This window comes from Lolium perenne, chromosome 5 (assembly GCF_019359855.2).
Source record: "Lolium perenne isolate Kyuss_39 chromosome 5, Kyuss_2.0, whole genome shotgun sequence".
Classification (NCBI taxonomy): Eukaryota; Viridiplantae; Streptophyta; class Magnoliopsida; order Poales; family Poaceae; genus Lolium; species Lolium perenne.
Genome location: NC_067248.2, coordinates 184,820,472 through 184,840,237, shown reverse-complemented (window position 1 = coordinate 184,840,237; position 19,766 = coordinate 184,820,472). Strand labels below are relative to the sequence as shown.

At 46.5% G+C, this 19,766-nt stretch overlaps 2 protein-coding genes across 2 annotated transcripts; both read right to left on the bottom strand.

The window, feature by feature from the left end:
* Positions 1 to 430: 430 nt before the first annotated feature.
* On the bottom strand, positions 431 to 1,199 carry LOC139831685 (uncharacterized). Its single transcript, XM_071821003.1, has 3 exons — positions 999 to 1,199; positions 794 to 918; positions 431 to 680 (listed from the first exon to the last, which is right to left on the bottom strand). The coding sequence occupies exons 1-3, from the start codon at positions 1,197 to 1,199 to the stop codon at positions 431 to 433; spliced, it is 576 nt and encodes a 191-aa protein (XP_071677104.1).
* Positions 1,200 to 3,623: 2,424 nt separating this feature from the next.
* On the bottom strand, positions 3,624 to 5,216 carry LOC127301196 (xyloglucan O-acetyltransferase 1). The gene has a single exon (XM_051331419.2). It carries the CDS (start codon positions 5,156 to 5,158, stop codon positions 3,821 to 3,823), a length of 1,338 nt encoding a protein of 445 aa, XP_051187379.1. The 5' UTR covers positions 5,159 to 5,216; the 3' UTR covers positions 3,624 to 3,820.
* Between the last annotated feature and the right edge of the window lie 14,550 nt (positions 5,217 to 19,766).

The following is a 19,766-nucleotide window of genomic DNA, read 5'->3' as shown; positions in this document are numbered from 1 at the left end:
ATAATCATTTGATGTTTGAATTTGAATTTCAAGTTCAAATTTGGATTGAATTCAATCATACAACTTAGTTTAGAATTCAATCATGCAACTTAAGTTTGTGATGCAAACTCTCCATTCTCTTCTCAAAACCCTAGTTTAGTTGAATAAGGAACAGGTTTGTCGCACTCTCGAAAACCTAACCCTGTAAGGTGTTGAGAGAGAAACTTGTCCCCCTTCGATGCAGTTTTTGTTTAAAAATGCGAAATTTCCCCGTAAATTACAATGCAATGCACATCCCTTTCTAAAATCTACCCCTCGATCGTCTCTAAACCTGGGACATTACATTCACCTTCCAGACATCATTGTCGCCTGCGTTCACGCCATGACCGGTATCTACTTCATCAAAAGTGACAACCTCTTCGAAGAATTCATCCTCGCCCCAACCTAGGATTCAGTTGTGAAGAATGCAGCAAACAAGGACCAGCTTTACTTGAGTGCCAAATGTGTGGAACGGTTTCTGGTCAAGGACCTTGAACCTGTTCTTCAGTGCAGCAAAGGCCCTCTCAATGGTGATTCTAAGGCTTGAGTGTCTCAGATTGAACAACTCTCTCGCATTCAGAGGTTGGTGCTTCGCAGAGAACTCGTTGAGGTGGTACCTTGTTTTCCTGGAGGGAGGTAGAATTCCTGGTCGGCATCCATATCTAGCATCTCAAAGGTAGAACTTACCCTCAGGGATTTGCAACCCATCGGGCCTTGACAAGCTGTCGGCCAGGATGCTCGCATCATGAGCTGAACCCTCCCACCCAGCAAGCACCCATCATGAGCCACAACTGTTAGCACGTTCTGGCAGGTGTAGTGCTTCCTCCCGCGGAATGTTGCAGACATTGATCTCGGTACCTTCGCAGTGACATAAGTACCATCAATTGCCCCAATGCAATCCTGTAAAAAATTAGCACACAGTCATGTTTCTAACAGTACCACACATCTGATAGGTAGAACGAACATGATTTTATACTCACCCTAAAATAGGGGAACCACCTGTAGCTGTTCTCGATCTTGGGTGGTGTGTTCAGTGATATTGGATTGATCATTTTACCTCTGATCTCCCCAATTGCGTACAACACCTGCTGGAAGTACCGAGAGATAGTCTCTATGGATCGCCTGAATGTGCTATGGATGACTCTGAACCTCTGGTTATGACCTACGACATGAAGAAACATTGCGACTTATTCTTCGACAGAGTTGTGGATGCTATCAGTCAGCAGTCCTCTACCCCTGAACGTTTTCACAAGTGCATAGAAAGGGGTTCTTCTCATCCGTAGCATCTAGATAGCCTCTACATCGGTGTAGTTGTAGATGTGGTTTATGTTCGCAATCCTCTCCTGATCTCGTTGTACCATAGGACCGTAAGTCACACGAGAAAAAGCAGCATGCCTAACTGCTCTCTTGTGCACCAGGATCCATGCTTGGATGCAAATGATGAGTGCTGCGGCGTGGTGCACAAACTGGAACTGGTCGCTCTACTCAAACAAGATCTATGCATTAGGAACGGTCTTATCGAACCCAACTTATTCTATCAACATGGATCTAACACTACAGTAGAGCAGTGGAGTTTCCCCTTAGCTCCGTTATGGCGGACGAAGGACACGGCCGGAAGCCGTCGCAGATGTGCGCAGGCTCCGCCGCGGCTGGAGAAGAGGACCCTGGTCCGACGTCGGAGACCGAAGGGAGATGTGCGCTGCTAGATTTGGGTCGCCGCCGCCGCCGGTGCGAAATTTGGGGGAAGGGAAAATTTGGGAGGGACCTAATGGAGAGGGTAACCGAAGAGGGAGGAACCCCTACCTTTGCCACGCAACACCACTCGGATTTCGCTTCTCCCGCCATGCCAAGGTGGAGCTTCCGTGCGAACGGCGTTGTCGATTTTCGTCTCACCAGAACCCACCAGAACCTGGCCCTGAAAAACTATCAAACTAGGCATTTCTCCGAAGCTGTCTCACGAGTGCTTTAAAACCCGTGCTATATAAAAATGCGACTGAACCCAGGGTACGAGCCAAGGATACCCAGACTAGCAAACACGCTCTAGCATGCTCAGATACTTGCCGACCACAAGCTGCCATGCCGACATGCCGTGGCTCCGACCCGCGCGCGCAACACCACAACGCCACGCGCCCACGCCGAGATGCGCCACCGACGTACGTTCTCCAGGTGCTGCAGCTGCCATGGAGCTACTGACTACTGTCGCTTACCGGTAACTGGAAGTACTAACTGATTATTGAGTGGAATAAAAATGGAACACGATCCGCATTCGACGGCAGTTCGGCACGCCGACTGAGGAGGGCGACACGTATCCGTGTTTCCGGCGGAGCACCAGCCGATACAAAGCCAACTTCAAGCATTTCCGCAAAAGTTATTTAGAAATAATATTATGAGTGGCGGGCTTGGTTAGATTGTAGAGGTGGGATTGTAGTGCACTAGTACTCCTCGGCCTCTGGCCGTTCTCAATCGCTCAAAGTGGCGGTTGAGCTGGTGGTAGTCGGAAGGGCTCACCTTTTGAGTTGTAATCGTGTTGTATGGGATTTTCTTTGATCCGTCTTCTTAAGCTTAATACAATAGCGCGCAGATCTCCTGCGGGTTCTCGAAAAAGAAATAATATTATTTCAAGCACCAAACTTGCAGAAGTCTACTACCTCCGTTTCAAGGAATAAGTCGCCATCGTTTTACGAGATTTTTGTTTAACCAAGAATTACTTGAAATAGATCAAAATTGTTTATATGAAATTAGTATCGTTAAAAAGTTCTTTTCAATACGAATCCAACGATACTAATTACATATAATATAATTAAGATTTTGTTGCTTAATTTTTATGGTCAAAGTTCGTCTTGAAATACGTGTGCGCCTTATTCCTTAAAATGGAGGTAGTAGCATAGAACCTCTCAAAAGCCACCAAGGCTGGCCACGGTGATATTATATCTTAATTCTTTTAATATATGTATCAACCTATAACTAAAATACCTAGAACATTCATATCTAGATAAAAGTACGACATTTATATTAGGATGAAAGTAGTATTTTTTTTTCGAGTGTGACGGGGGCAAAAATCCCACCGTGTAGTATCATATATATACGGAAAATACCATGTGCACATGAGCACAAGTGCTACTTGGACTTTTGGATTTTTGAAAATTTTCAAAACCTCGCTCTTTTATGTTTTCAAAAATTATGACATTAAATATGTAGATAGATTTAGACACGAAGAGTGTAGTCAAAAAAGTCACATTAAAAAATACTTTGTATTTTGGAAAATACAAAAAAGACAAATTTTTGACGAGACTTTTTTGATTCCAATCTTCGTATACACATCTATCTACATATTTAATATCATAATTCTTGAAAGCAGAGAAATATGAGAATCTAAAATTTTCAAAAATTCAAAAGTGAAGGGAGCACTGACTCCCATGTGCACAAAATCCTCGTCCCATATATATATAACTTGTGTATGATACTATATCCGTATTTTCCGACGGAGGCCATATTTATGTTTTCTTGGTATATCTAGATTGTGAGTTTGTGGTCTTATATATATAAGAATAAAAGGAATGCTACCTATAATATGCATTGTGTGTAGTGTAGTCTAATCTCCAATAGATGATATGCTCTGTTTCAGTATAAATCCCACAAAACATACTCCTCCAGCCTTAAATATTTACCACAGGATTAGATAAAACATAGGCTAAAACATGTCTAGATTTATTATAATGTGGCAAATATTTAGGAGCGGTGGGAGCATTGTCTCACTCACTGGTGGCTATTAGCTGGAAAAAAAAAAGACTACGGTTGAGTATCATATGGAGGAGGAGGCGTTCTTCCTCCATCGCTTGACAATCTGCAGCAGGATCTCATTCCAAGTGTCAATGGGGCCGGGGAGGCACCAGTGCACGCAGTCGTTCGGCACCCGCTCCCTCTTCTTGCCGCCGTCGCCGGCAAACGGGAACGCGTGGAAGTACGGCCCCGGGTGCCCGTCCGCGCGCATGTCCGCCAGCCTCGTCACCTCGAGCGCCTCCACCGTCACGCCCGACCCGCGCAACCTGGCATCGTCGGCAGCCGCCGCGGCCTCCTCCGCTCCCGTCCGCCACATCTCCTTGTGCATGTACGACATCTCGTTCTCCCCCGGCGCGTACGGCTGCGTCCGCGCGCACGCGTCCGGGCTGTCCCACTCCCCGACGAAGTGCGCCGGCGAGAACGTCGTCAGCACGGCTAGCTTCTCCCGGCGACCGGCGCTGGAGCGGGCGATGACCTCGCGGAGGGCGTTCTTGGCGGCGAGGCGGAACACGCCGAAGAAGCCCGTCTCCGTGCGGTTGGTCTCTGACGGGCAGTGGTGGCACCCGATCGCCGCGCCGCGGTCGTAGTACACCGCCGGGAGCATGAACCACTGCCCGAACGAGAGCACCACCACGTCCACGCCCGGGACCTCCGCCGCCCACCGCTCGTCGGGCTGGTCGAAGTAGATCCTGTTGTGGGCGTCCATCCCGCCCGCGCCCGGCGAGGCCGACTTCTCCGTGCCGTTCACCAGGAACGGCGACCAGAACACCGACACCGTCGCGTTGTGCGACCGGAACGCCCACCGCCGGAACTTGCGCTCCGAGCCGCCGTCTTGGACCAGCTCGGCGGGGAACTCCGAGCCGAGGAGGCACACCAGGGACTCGCACTGGTTCCGCGCCAGCGAGTCGCCGACGAACGCGACGTGCCGCCCCCGCACCTGCTCAAGGAACTCCGCGGGGGAGAACGGCGGGAGCGCGCACCCTCGCGGGCGCCACCGCCAGTGAAGGTACCCCGTGTCCGGCCGCCCGTTCACGGCACAGTTCTGCCCGTCCTTGATCGTCGCACCGCAGCTCGTCCCGTTGTACCGCGGCCCCGCCGCGTTCGGCACCCATTCCCCCTCGGAGTAGTCGCACCGCTGCGCCGGCGCTGGGGACGCCTTGGCCCGCTGCTGCTTTCTTGCCGCCGCCCCTGCTGCAGTACTCAACCCCTGCTGCGTCTTTGAGGTGGAAGCGTAGGAGAGGCCGGTTATGGGAGAAGGGGAGAGGAGGTAGACGAGGAGGGCGAGGGGGGCAATGGTGTAGAGCGACAAGGTGAGGATCTTCTTCGTGAGGCTCTGCTGGAGAGGAGTGGAGACGGCCATGGCAGCTGACGAATCAGTTTGTATCACGAGCTACAAGTACTGGATAGTTCACGGACTCAGTAAGACGGCAAAGGAATGTCTAAATGAAAAATTGCCAGCACAATACTAGTAGTACTGTAATTCGCAAATCCCGACAAATATTCACGAGATCCAGGTGATACACAAATATATTCACAACATCCAAGTCTTTCCATGTTTAGAGGCCCATTCCTCTCGACACGCCCGCATTAAAAGACACCGCATGTCCTTTTTAAGGCAAGTAGCCAGGCCTGCCAGCGCAATTTCCATTTCTTGCCTTGGGTTGGCACTCCCTTGTCTTACACGGCGCTCCACTCTCTGGTCCGTCCGATTGACATCTAACGGTTGATTCGTGCCAACGCTACCGACAAGTCTCCTCCCCCTTCCCGTGTACTGTTAAAACCCGCAATCTTCTCCTCCTCGTCCCCGTCTCCTCTTCCTCCGTCTCGCGATCTCTCCCCTTCTTCTGATTTCCCGCAGTAGATCAGCATCGGTGGCGGCGAGCGGACCTCTGGAAGCTCCGCCGGGGGTTGTCCTGCAGGTGGTAGCCGTGGGGGCGGCGTCACTGTCTAGGAAGCCTGGATCGACGCGCCGTAGGCGGGCCTTCGATTCGTCGCCTTCTAGTGGCGGTGGGTGGAGTTTGAGTCGTCGGCGAGAAGTCATCGTCGGCGTGGTGCTGTGTACAGGCTGCGGCGTGCTTCTGGCCATCACTTGAGGTGGTGAGTGCTTTGATTCTAGCTTTTCCCCTCACGTTTCGTGGACTCCCTCCGATTGAACTTAGTTTCGTGGTCTTAGTTGCTTTAGATCCCGCTTTAGGTCATCGATTTCGTACTGGAGGAGCTGCAATCATCCGTTGTGCCCACCATTTTTCGTCGATTTTCATGTGTAGTCCAAGTTTATCCGTTCGTTCACATGCTTCACGGCTCCGCAGATGCTCGGTTTTTGCTCATGGCGTTTACTTGTTCCTCCCTAGTTCGTAGTCTGCTGTATTTTCCGTGATTTTTGTTGTCTATGTGTTTGTACAACAGGGGATGGTGTAGGATAATCATGTAGATTTTAGTTCATTTGATCACTAAAATAAATACCGCATGATGTAACAAATCAACTCAAATAAATATTGTAGGATGTACTTTTTAGATATTTTTAGTAGTTTTCTCATTGTAATGATTGGTTATTTTTACATTCCTTATAATGATTGCATTTCTCCTATATCATGAAGGGATGTATTTATTCATGTTTAAATACATGTTGGTTTCTGTTTAAAATACATGCAGGATGTATAATTCCATTTTTCCCTGAATTTTGCAATTTTAATTGGATGGAACAAATGTAGGAAATCAATAGTATTAGATGTAATTTTATCAATTTAGGATGTAGATTCTTCCTTGTTATGTAGGATATCACTAGCATTCCTCAACTCTGGTTTGTTTTTGATTAGTTGTTGTACAATTAAATGGATGATTTTTTCCCAGAATCTCATGGTATGTAGATGTATTAAGTTGAACACTGCATTATTATTAGTTGTAGGTTTTATTTTTAAATCATTTTTTCTGTAAAATGTGATTTTAATCATATTTTTATGAATTCTAGGTATTATGAATTCTGGATGTAGTATTTTGATTTTTTTATACATTATGCAGATCTAATAGGTGTGCACTATTGTCTGAAGAAAAATACCTTCATCGTATTCCTCAAGATGATCCCAGAAGTAGATTTTGTACGTATCGAGTTGCCATGCGCTCATGTACGGATGGATGTTTATACATTTTTATAATAACTCCATTTGTCTTTTTGTGGTTTCCAGAAATTAGGGAGGATGAAGCAGATGCTACAATACAAACAGGCAGAATATGCAGAGGAGCGGCAGGAGGATCCCGTAGGTGATGTTGAACATATTGCGAGCGATCCATCAATGCCAGGGGCAAATTGTGATGTAAATGTGCAAGGAGCTTCTAAGAAGAAGAACCAGGTATTGGAACCACCTGTGTCTATGTTATTTTCTAGTTTTCTTTTTTGTGTGTGAATGAGCTAGATGTACAACCAAATCAAGCACTCCCCATATTAATTGATACTATTCTTTTTTTGTGTGTGTTTGTTTACAGGGCAATTTATTCAATCGCTCATCCCCTATGAAGATTACAAGGGTCTGTAAAGGCATGACCCTGGATCAGAAGTCAGTCATAATCAATGCAGATTTTGGATCAATATTAGGAATGAAGATTTCAAAGCTTATACCAGAGTTGTGCAGATTCCTAATGGGATGCTTCAACCCAATTACCTGTGAGTTGGATTTCGGGGACAGGGGTAAGATCCCCATAAACACTAAATCGGTTGTCAAGGTGATGGGAGTACCTGAGGGCAGCACTCCAGTACCGTATCACCGTGATTCTGATGCCACCAGGGTTGTTCTTCAGATGTTGGGTATCGAAGGGAAGCAACCATCACTCACAATGATTGAGAAAAAACTAGGTCGCAGTGAACCTGCAGATGATGTGTACCTGGTGAAGTTCATGATTTTTTTGGTGTCCTCACTATTCGCTCCTACCACCGCGACTCTTGTAAGCTCTAAGTGCTATCCATCTTTGATCAATACAGCTGATATCAAAAATCTGAAATGGGCCACATTCATCATTGATGTTATAATCCAAACTGCAAATGCCAAGGACAACAAAAATTGGTTTAAGGCTTGCATGCCATATCTTATGGTATGTTCTTGTAGTTTTTCCAATTGCCATCTCTTGTTGATATACATATCATGCCCTCATCTGTGTTTGGCGGTAGTGGTTTTTTGCTCAATTTTTACATGTTGTTGACAAACCAAGTGTATGTTGGATGTATTTAATTAAGTTTTACATATATTTTTGCCTCTGTTGCAGGTTCTTTATGTTGACTCTCTTGAAACTGATGCTCTAGATGTTCCCATCGATGGAACTCGTATATGTATATGGACAAATAAGATGGTGAGGTTAATTGCTGATCTTGACACTAACAGTGATGGAACATTTGGAAAATTACCGGTACGGTTTTCTTACATCTACTGTATTTATGTGATGCAACTTTCCCAGGTTTTATGGATTTCTACTAACATGAAGAAATTGATTGTTGTTATTTGTGTACAGCTCAAGCATTGTTACAGGAATAAGATTTCTCTATTCTCGGCAGATCCATCATCCGTAGACACATTCATCAAATGCCATGCCCCTAGGGAGCACGATGAAATGGTTAGATGTTCTTTCATGAACAAGAGTTCTACGTTTTTTCTACATTTGTTTTTTCTTTCAAATTGTTTTTATTTTCTTATTGTTTTGACCCAGTATACAACTTGGTATATTATACAGGATATTGCAAAATACAGGGGTGCTGTAATAGAGATGTGCACTGTTTTTGAGGAAGGCTTAGCACAGTTTATCAAGTCACTATCAAGCGAAGCTGCCAAGGACATTGAACCTGAGTAGGCAGACGCGGTGTTGAATGCAGACAAGCCAAAAACACGGTGGACCAGACGCAGAACAAAGGCAGCGGTGAAGGTACCTGTTGCAGATGAGGAGGTTGCTCTTGCAGATGAGGAAGTACCTATTGCAGATGACAATGTTGTTGTTGCAGATGAGGAGGTACCTGTTGCAGATGACAAGGTTGCTATTGTAGATGAGGAGGTACCTGTTGCAGATGTCAAGGTTCAGGGTGTACTCAGCATTGCTGAAGAAGAAATGGTGATATCGGTGCCTGAAAGCAAGGAAAATAAGAGGAAAATCAGTGATGAAGTATTTGACCATGAGAGGGCATGTAAGAATGTATGCATTGATGCTCAACAAGCAACTGAAGAAGGAAATGTATGTGAAAAGGACACAATTACAAACAGGTCAGCTAGTTCACTGGAAAACAAGGAGCCATATCCTGAAATGAGCCATGATTTGAGGTCACCGGTCGATCCGTTGAAGTTGTTGCTTTGCTATGGATCAGGGTCGCAATCTAGTGATAGCACTGTCCAGAATGCGTTGGTTACATCTCATCATCAAGCTGATGCTCCTTCTTCCATCCTGAAGAAACAACTGGGTGGAAGAAAGAAATATGTATCATTTGCAACCGATGCAAGAAAGGAATGTGGCTCGCCTATTGTGCAAACAAGTCCAGCTGTCAGGAGACCTCTCACAAGATCGATGTCACCTAAGAAGAAACCTTTTGTTCAAAAGGAATGTGCTCCACTGATGGAAAATACAGAGATGGATGCAGAACCAACTAAACCATATCCCAGCAGCCGAAGACTGACACGTGTTGCTGTTGCGGAAGCAACGGAAGAATGTAACAAAGGAGTTTTGCCTGTAAAAAATCTTGTGGGCCTTCAGGTTAACAATAGCATGATGCATAAGCTTGAACCTGATTTTCTGGCTGCAGAAAATCAAATTGAAACCGAACAACAAAGGAAGCTGAGAGAGCTAATGGATGATTGCCCCAGCTTTGGTCTCGGATTTGATGAGACAACAACTAAAAGCACTGAATGTACCACTAAAGAGAAGGAAAAAGTTGCATCAATGGATGAAATTGTTATCATTTCTAGCACTAAGGATAGTGGAGACTCATTGGACAAGATTTATGCTACAATTGAAATGCCTTCGACAGCAGCATCCTCTGAGAAATGTCTTACTTCTGAGAAATGCCATGATCAAAAAAAGGCTGCCCCCAGTAGGTGCACTCCAGTTCCAAAACAGAGAAGAGTTGTCAAGCTAGGACCTCAACAGAAGCCCCCATTTGTCATAAACCTTAAAAAGCCTTCTGTCCCAAAGTCAGACACTGAAATTTATAATAAAGTATGCACATATGGTGGGAGATCTAAACATTCATTGAACGATGAGACAATCATTGACAATGGCGATTTCTTCATCAACCTACGTGACTTGGCAAACTCTGTCAAGCCAGGGGGCTGGATAAGTAACTCAACATGTGAGATTGCTCTTCGTGTGCTATCTACAGAGATGGCCAATGAGAAAAAATGTGTTATGCCACTTAGAATTGCGGTACGTATAATATTTTTCCTCGTGTTCATTCTGTAATTTTTTTATTTACTGTCTTCCATGCTTATTTCATGTTTAAATTTATAACTAGTTGATGTATACCATACATGCAGACCAAACTTAGGTCTGCCACCTTCATAGTGGATAGAACTGTGCGGAAAGCATTCGAATGCTCACCTACTAACCGCCTAGATCACAAGGATCTGGTAAGATGTATTTTTGGTCTTATATTTCAATTTTGTTTATGTTTTCTGTTTTTCATACATGTAGGATGTATAATTCATGTTTTCCCCTAGTCGTTTAATAAGGTATACAATAATACCTTTCATAATTTTAGTTGGATGGAACAAGTGTAGCAAATCACTACTTTTAGATGTAGGAAATCATCATCATATGTTCAATTAGATGGAACAAATGTAATTCTTCACAATATGGATACGTAAAGCTTCTGTGTGTTTTCCATCATGTGCAGATACTGTTTTCAGTGCTACAAGATCTAACACCTGATAGCAAAGATATGATTGGGCACTACTACCTCATTGTGCTGAACCTAAAGGCGGGGAGGTTTGAAGTGATGGACTCTCTAAGGGCTGAGGGGAACCATGGATTAATGGCAGATGCAAGAACTATCATTGGATCTATCAAGCACTTATGGTCAGCAAACTACAACCAGTCGAAGATCAATATTTCTAGATATCGAACTGTTTACATACCTACTCCAATGCAAGCAACGCCGTAAGCTCAAATGATAGCGTTCCTTATAAAATTACATACTCAATATTGTTTCTGCATTTTTTTACATTTTTGTATAATTTAATCCATCCTGTTTGATAGGGATGACTGTGGATACTTTGTTCTCAAGTTCATCGAGAGTTGGAATGGCATAAGGATGCTCCCATTCAACCCATCTGACATGCCCATGCTAAGGAAACTTTACCTCAAGAAATGGGTTGATCATGTAAACAACAAGATCGACTGGCAGGAACTCTTGCTCTAGGTAGGTAGAAGCTAGTTCAAAATACAGAAAGTGATTTAAGTTTTTTTTACAGATATTGCTACTTCACAGCTTACTTCTTTCGCTGCATATTCGTTTTGTGAATTTACATTTGTTATGATATAAAATACTTCGGTTTTCCCAACTTTGCTCCTTTTCTATACTGTTGCATGTATTTTTTTCATAGAACAACACATACATGCATTAAAAATAGTGAACATAAACTACAAGGCAACGATAAAAATGACCATGAGGCAGGGTCCTTGCAAGGGCGGATTTTTTTTAAAATAGTACGAATTATTTAATATTTTTTGGGACTGTTACGTGTTTTGAGAAAATTTCGAATCTGTGACCATATCGGCCACGCGTTGCTAATCGGTTTTCAGCACGCCGATCAGGCGATCAGTGACCAGTAAGCTGTACAGGTTTCGGGCTACCGAATAGTCCTGGTCGGTAATGGTGCTGCCGATTGGTCTTGGTCGGCCGGCGTGCAACCAACAGGCTGCATGATCCATGTGCGCACTAGCTTGAGCTAGTTAGCTAGATCCAGCATCCATTCATCTTACTAGGTAGAGACTAGCAAAAGTGCCCGTGCGTTGCACCGGGAAAAACAAATACTGAAACGCTCTAGCCTCTCTTATTTGTTACCATCATCAATGGTGGTCACATTTTCTCTAATTCATGATGAAAATAATAATGCATAATAAAATCAGATTGCAAGCCCCTTATTGCACTAACTTAAAATATCGCGAACTTGCACCGGAAGAGAAACAAAATTATGGTCACAGAGACGTACAATAAGTTTCGCTTGAACGGTGACAGTGTGACGTTGATCCGACCTAACGTCATCGCTTTCACTGGACGCTTTGAGGTCAGGGCATCAACCCACAATGCCTCCTTTGTCCCTCTTGCTGCCGCACCACCTGGTACACCTGCGTTTTGATTTCCATTTCTAATTTCGGGACCTAAATAAACCATACAACCGAACCAAAACCACATATAGGGTGTCTCATTGGCTCGAGACCAGATTTTTCTACAAGTGTATCATAATCGTTACATGATAGCAAGGATAAATTAGTCAATAATAAACCCGGTTTGAAAAATAAAGAGTAGAATAAAGAAGGTGTGAATTCAAATAGTAATGCACAATAATGTCCACAAAATAATACGGAGTAGTTTACTTGGCTAAATCCTAAATTAACGAATAATAAAATAAGGATCTAATGCAAAAAAAAATTATAGATAAATTTTATGAAACGGAGGGAGTACCGTACATGCCAAAATCACCGAAGCGTTCACTGTCTTTTCTTGATTAGCTCTATAGCCTCACCACAATCCGACTTCAACGTTATGTTTAAAGCCGTCCAGTTTACACCTAGTTTCAAGCCTTCCTTGATGGTTTCCAAATTTTTTTTGTTAAATCTTCCACCGAAGGATTGCTTGATTAGTACTCCGTAGTAGTGAATCCATATAGCTCATTAAAAAGGACTTGTACTTGCGCTTGATGGCATCCGTCCAAAACCCGGTCTAGAAAGAGGAGCGCATTTTTTAGCTTCAATGTATCCTAGATGCAACAGATCAACATCGAGGACGACAAGCATCAGCTGCTTTAACCACTCAATGCATCGATCTGCTTCGCGCTCAACTCCTACGCGGCGGCCGCGCCCCAGTCCGGCGCCTCGATTCCGGATTTTGGCAGCGCGAGGCCAAGACATCCCAGGCGCATCTCGATCTTGGTCGCATTCTCCAAGCAGGGCAGCTCAATGACGCCAACGGCCTCGTCGTCCACCGGCGCATCATTGAAGATCAAGAGCTCGTGGCTTGACGGACCGGCATGGGCGGCGTTCGTGGCGAGAGCTGCATGGGATCGGCCAGGAACGACGGGGCCGCGGAACCAGATCTCCGGGGTGCCGGCCCAGAGGCAGATCCAGCGGTCGGAGAGCAGGCTGGTCTAGGTGACATCAGCGGTGGAGGGAGGCCGCGGAGGATGCCGGATGCGGCGGCGAAGGTCGCCGGGAAGTGAGGTGAGTCGATCTTGCTAAAATTAATTCCCTGGGCATGTCCTTTGTAGACTCTGGCGAGCCTGTGCCATCTATTTAACACGAATTTTTCTACGGTTTCTGCGTGAATCAGGCATGGAGCAGGGAGACAATTTATGGACGGATTTCGTGCACGAGGGGGCAGGAAATCGAGTTCCTTTCTAACACGAGGGGGCACGAGGAGGCTGTTTCGGCTGGGTGAGAAGAAAAAGAAGCACCGAACCGTTACGGTGGCATTTTGCGTATTATGTATTTTGGTGGGAGGGTAAAACATTCCAACAAAAAGTTGGACGAAAATTTTGGCAGAAACCTTAGCTCCTTTATTATTAGGTATATAGATACCGCACGGGGGCTGGCCGTCAGCCAGTGCGCTGATAGGCCACCGGTGGGACGATCAGCCACCAGTCGATAGTAGCGGGCAACATGTTGCAAAGCACCCTACCGCCACAAACCAGCAAGGCTAATTGCACATGTCCTTCCCGTCGCTAGAACCACCTACCAGCGCCACGCTGTAGCTCCGGCCGAGCGCCGGGCCCAGCACAAGTGCACCCGCGCCAACCTGCGCCCGCTGGCGGCAGTCTCCCGTGCCACGTTCCTACTGTTGCGCCTCCCGTTATGATGCTCCGCGCCCGCACGTCTCAGCATCTTGTGTCCCCGCTCACCCCATCAGCTGCCCGGCGCACCATCCAGGCTTCGTAGTACCGCCAACTGCAGCAGTCGAACACGACACGTGCCCGCTGCACCGCCCGCTGCTGGGGTTGACCGCAACCTAAGCCCGCGCTCATAGCATCTTCAACCTCGACCCCTTTCGTTCACGCGCGCCGCTGGGTGCACCTTCGTGTCGTCCTTGACATCTGCGACAGCCCCGCATGTCGCTCCTACCTCACGCTTCTCCTCCCCTGGTTCCCACGGGGTCGGGTCTCCGCGCGTCGCGACTCCGCCGACGCCCATCTCCAGCACCCTATGCCCCCAGCGCCCAAAGCAGCAGCTGCATGCGCGCGAGTGGGGCTGCATCGCGTGCAAATAGCACCGACGCGCCCGCTCCATCCCCATCCTGCTGCGTCTCCAATGAATTTTTCGCCTTTTGCCGAGGTTCCTTTTTGACATGTATTTGTAATATCTAGAAACATTTTGGCATCGTCTGTTGCTCACTCATTGAACTATGTGTGCCACTCTAATTCCATTCATGTATTTGTATCCCACATTCAACATCTCTAAAAATATTATTTTTTATTTGTGATTTGTCCATCTGGAGGAGAAATAAACAACACATTAAAATTGAATGGTGTGTTTAGAGAGATGTATGTGGACAAAACTAAAACATTTAATTTTTGGACCAAAGCAATACAATGTAGTAACCTTCTAATAAAATTGAGTACTGTGAAAGCAATCGTGTAGCACAATTCAGTCAAAATGTATGTATATTGAGCGGCAGCCGCTAGCAATCTCTGGGAGTAGTAAATTTAGTACATCTAATAACAGTAGCAGCTAGCTTCTCAGGCAATCTTACATCGATCAAAGTATTAAAAACAGTCAACAGCTTCCGACGCAATTCTTCCCAGTCCAGGCACGCGAGCACGCAAGCACCATGGCGGCATCTCTCCGCCCCAGCCAACCCCGCCCCGAGCACCGGCTCCTTCATGTCTACCCCTGCCCTCTTCCCTTCCCAGATGCACCTTTCCCAGCCTCCTCCAAGCAGGGCGCCGCGCCAATCCACTCCAGGCCAACCATCACCTACTGACAGATCCGAGCTCGCCCTGACCATCTCTCTGTATCCCTCACCATCTCTCCGTTGATTGAGCAGGGTACGGAACATACCTCGTGGCGGAAGGCAGGCGCACGACCACCTCTGCGACGGACCCGAAGAGGCCGAGTGCGCCAGCGCCATTGAGGAACCACCTTCGCTTGTATCTCCGGCGGGGCCGGCCGCCCACGCGCCTCGCGGAGGCCTGCGGCAGAGGAGGCTCAACAACGATGGGTACTTTTGAAAGGCGGGGGATTTTGACCAGAAGGATTTGCCGATTTGGGTACGTGCGGAGCTAGATTCTCCGCGGCGGCCTGGTTCCGGAGTATGTACGAGGCGTTCGGTCGAAGGAGAGAGAGAGGGGAGGGAATTGTTCGGGAGAGAAAAAAGAAAATACCGAACCGGTATCATGGTAAATGCTGTATTATGTATTTTGGTGGGAGGGCAAAACGGTCCTAAAAAAAGCGTTGACGAAAATTTTGGCAGAAATCTTCGCATTATGATGGACGAAACCAAGGAAACGTTAGCTCCTTTATTATTAGGTATAGATATCTAGTTGGTTTAGTTGAGAGAAAAAGGAGGAGTTCTGCTATAGGTACGACGAAACGCGTCCGACGACTGTATGATGGCAGCGTGGCTTCAAAGAGGACTCCACTTTTCTGACTAGCATAACCGAAAACTTGCTCAACCGTCGTGACCGAAAATGCGTCTGGCATCACCTCCAGCAGCGCGACGCAAAGTGATCGGGCCGTCCGCAGAGACGCAAACCCGCGCATATTTGCGGCAGGTTTGCGTCTCTGCGGACGCTGCGCGGACGCTGCGCGGACGCGCAAAGTGTCCGTTCGCGTCTCCACCGGGCCCGCCTGGCAGCGAGCCTACATCGAGTGCATCGCTTCGGCGGCCTTCGCTTCCGCGGTCAGCGCTTCCGCGTCTGCGCCGTAGCCTTCGCCATCAATGGCGCGACTATCTGTTCTGCGCGCGCACTGGCGGGCGGCAGCTGGGCTTCTGCGCCGCCTTCAATGGTATCGTATCCCGCGTGCGGCCGCCCTTAAAAGTCCACCGGCCCCGTTCCTCCTTCGCCCATACCTCCACTCGCACCACCACTGACGCAGCGTCATGGGGAAGAAGAACGTTCCTAACAATATTAGCCATGTATATAATCGAGATATTGTTGTTCATTTTTTGGGTAAAAATTCACTATGAAATGTGGTGTGTGTTATTCATAGGAACATGGAGGTAGTAGTAAATATGGCCCAATTTGCGGAAATGACTTTGATTTTGGGTGCATATGCTCCTGCCACCGAAAAAACATTTTAAAATAAAAAAATAGAACAATTTTTTTGTACTTATAAGTCGATAGTCTATGTGCACGTGCTAAGTTTCGCAGAAAATCGATATTATTGTGTTATGTGTAAAAAAGACAACGAAATCTCAACAAAAATATTATTTTTCCGTGAAACGAGTTTGCGAGCACATAGAACATCAAGATGATGTAGTATGCGTAATATTTTTGGGTAGTTTTTTTTTTACATTTATAAAACGTATAAAGTTCATTTCAAAAACCAAGAGTATATGCACCAGGTGCAGAAATGACATGTCCCCAATTTTGCAGCATTTCATCAATTCTATAGTAAGATTACTGTTGGTAGATTGCTATGCTACATCAGTGCATCGTCAAACCACAACATTAAAATTGAAGATTAGCAACTAGCATTGGTCTGCGGGTGCGGGTGCCGGTGATTAAAATTATATTTTTGTCATTTTTTAACATTTATAACATGTTTAAAATTTATTTTAAAAAAAAGAAGCATATGCTTCGGGACACCCACACCCATGCGTGTAAGTACAAAATACACTCATGCTCCGGGTGCAGAAATACCATTTCCCCAATTTCGCAGCATTTCATCATCATTCTATAGTGAGATTACTGTTGATGTAGATTGCTATGCTACAACAGTGCATCTGCAAACCACAACACTAAATCTGAAGATTAGCAACTAGCACCGGTCCCGCGGGTGCCGGTGGTGACAAGTAGTATATGAATGTAATGGTACTAAAGTTTTGACCCAATAGATAAATTAATAGATAGCAATTTTTTAATCAAGCACAACCTGAAGAAAGGGAACGAAATATAGCAAGCAACATGCTAGAGCAAGGTTTGGTAGCATGGGTCTAATTGGTGCACCACTTGCGCAGTGAGATGGGAGTGCCTGTGCGTTGCAAATGGGCCATGGGCCATAAAACGCGTGTCGTTTGGTTGCCTGTGTGGCCTTTTCAGCAGCGGAGAGGAAAACCAGCCCCCATTGTTTGGATGCCTGCACGAACGACTTTCTGCCCTGCTCGTGCAGCGCACACCGTGTTTGGTTGCACATATGAGCGTGCTGTGGTAACCTCTTCCCTTAGAATGGTAAGATTAATCAGTACTGGTAACTTAATAACAACACATTCAGCTAGATTCATTTCATCAAAAGTTGATGGTAATACACAACAAGTACTTACCCTACTGGGCGATGCATCACGAGCAATGCAACTATAATTCGTGATGCATCAGAGGTTCATCACACGAGGGGTTAGTATATACCACCTCAAATAAGTTCATCATTACAGACCGGGGATCAGGTTCAAGCAAGTCCTAGCTACTGGAGGGATACGAGAGCACCTCCCAAAATCAGGAGATCATGATGAAGAAAGCAGAAGCACTAAGCAAGAAACTGCTTGCGTAGCCAGGTCCTAAGTCAGCTCCTCCTCTCTAATGGCGGTACTCGAGATACTCTTCTTCGTTGTCTATAATGTAGTCGATTGCCCTTACCAACAAGTTAGGTTGTAACAGTTGCGCCCTACAGACAAACTGGGACGTGAAGATCATCTTCATCCGAGCATACTTTGTGATCAGGGCCCCGACGTACCGATAATGTAGTCGATTGCCCTTACCAACAAGTTAGGTTGTAACAGTTGCGCCCTACAGACAAACTGGGACGTGAAGATCATCTTCATCCGAGCATACTTTGTGACCAGGGCCCCGACGTACTGACGATACCTCGGGTAGCGCTGCAATCCAGAAGGAACCATTGTTAGTGCGGATGTGTTATCACCAGAATTTGACCGGATCAGAGGTGGGCCGCGATTAAGATGGGCTTGAAGGATATACACGGAAGATATACATGAATCGGCCTTGTGTACAAAGTTTGGGCTAGTTTGCCCGTGTATCTGTAAATATAGTAGGATACGTGTCGGTTAGATAGAACTGGGCTCGTGCACGGTTGGGATTATTCCCACGTTAGAAAGTCTACGGACTATAAATATGTATCTAGGGTTATTGAGAAAAACAACAATCACGTTCATCACAAACCAATCTAGGTGCATCGCCAACCCCTTGTTTCGAGGGTTTCTTCCGGGTAAGCACCATGCTGCCTAGATCGCATCTTGCGATCTAGGCAGTATACGTTTATTCGCTGTTCATGCGTTGCTCGTGCTGAAGCCTTGTTGATGGCGAGCAACGTAGTTATCATAGATGTGTTAGGGTTAGCATTGTTTCATCATGTCACATGCTTTTATCCTTGCAACCCTTAGACGTCTAGCCGCCCTTACACCTATTTCAGGTGTAAGGGCGGCACCTCGCTTGATCATTGTTTAGTAGATCCGATCTGTTATGATTGCTCCTTATTCCTCAAGGATTAGTTTAACATCTGCATAGTTAGGCCTTGCAAACGGGTTGAAGGATCCAGTAGCACGTAGGGTGTAATCTGCTGGCCCTAAATAGGATGTTCCGGGGATCAACTTCATGTTGGTTTTTAGGCCTTATCTAGGGTTGGTTTATTATTCACCGTGCGTGGCTGCCAGGCTCAATCACGCGTAGGATGTTCCGATTATGTGGTGAAAACCCTAAATCGTCGTAGGTCGTTTTAGCTTCATATTGATCAAGCAGGACCACCATGTGATCGTAGACCTCATACGAACCATGGGTGGATCGGCTCCTTGAGCCGATTCACGGGACAACCTGAGAGCCGATCGAGGCTCGTATTTAATGTTTACGTGTATGCCATGCAGGAAACTAAGCGAAGCAAATCCATCACCTTCCTGATCAGGTATAGGTCAGGTGGCACGCCCTTGCACCAGCATCGGATGTGCGTGCCGAGGCTTTGCGGGCCGTCGCTCGAGGGACCAGGGCCAGCCGCAGTTCTGGAAGCCTCCCGGCTCTACTGTGTTGCCCGTCGTTGCTCGCCGGTGGGTTTCTGACCGCAACACATTCTGGCACGCCCGGTGGGACAATCTTCGACATCAACTGCATCGCCATCTACATCTGAGATGGCGGAAGGTACTCCAGTCACATACGAAGATCTGACTGAGGAGCTCAAGAAGAAATATGACGAGGTCAAGGCTATCCTCGAAGCCGACCTCATCGGCTCTTTCCAGAGGACCCGCTCACATGGCATTAGGTGGAAAGGGTTCTCACCTGAAGGCGCGCTCGATGGAGTGGACCTGTCTACCCCTTCAGAAGAACGCACCAGGTCTCTGCGTCAGGAGATTAATTTCATGGTAGCTCATTCGCTGCACCGCCATTCTGAGAGCCTGGTGAACACTTTGGAGCGCGTCGCCCTGCGGGTGATCCAGGAAATCATGAGGCATCAGTACTCTCCATCAGGACCTGCTCTAGGGACTCACCAAGGAGAGATACCACTCTAGTCCCGACCACCGCTGCCGTTCGCGTTGGCAGCACCTTGAAGTGCCGAATTCACCGGCATTCGTCGTCTACAAGATCGGTGGTGACCCTAGTGATTACCAGTTCTTGTATGAGGCGCCTAAG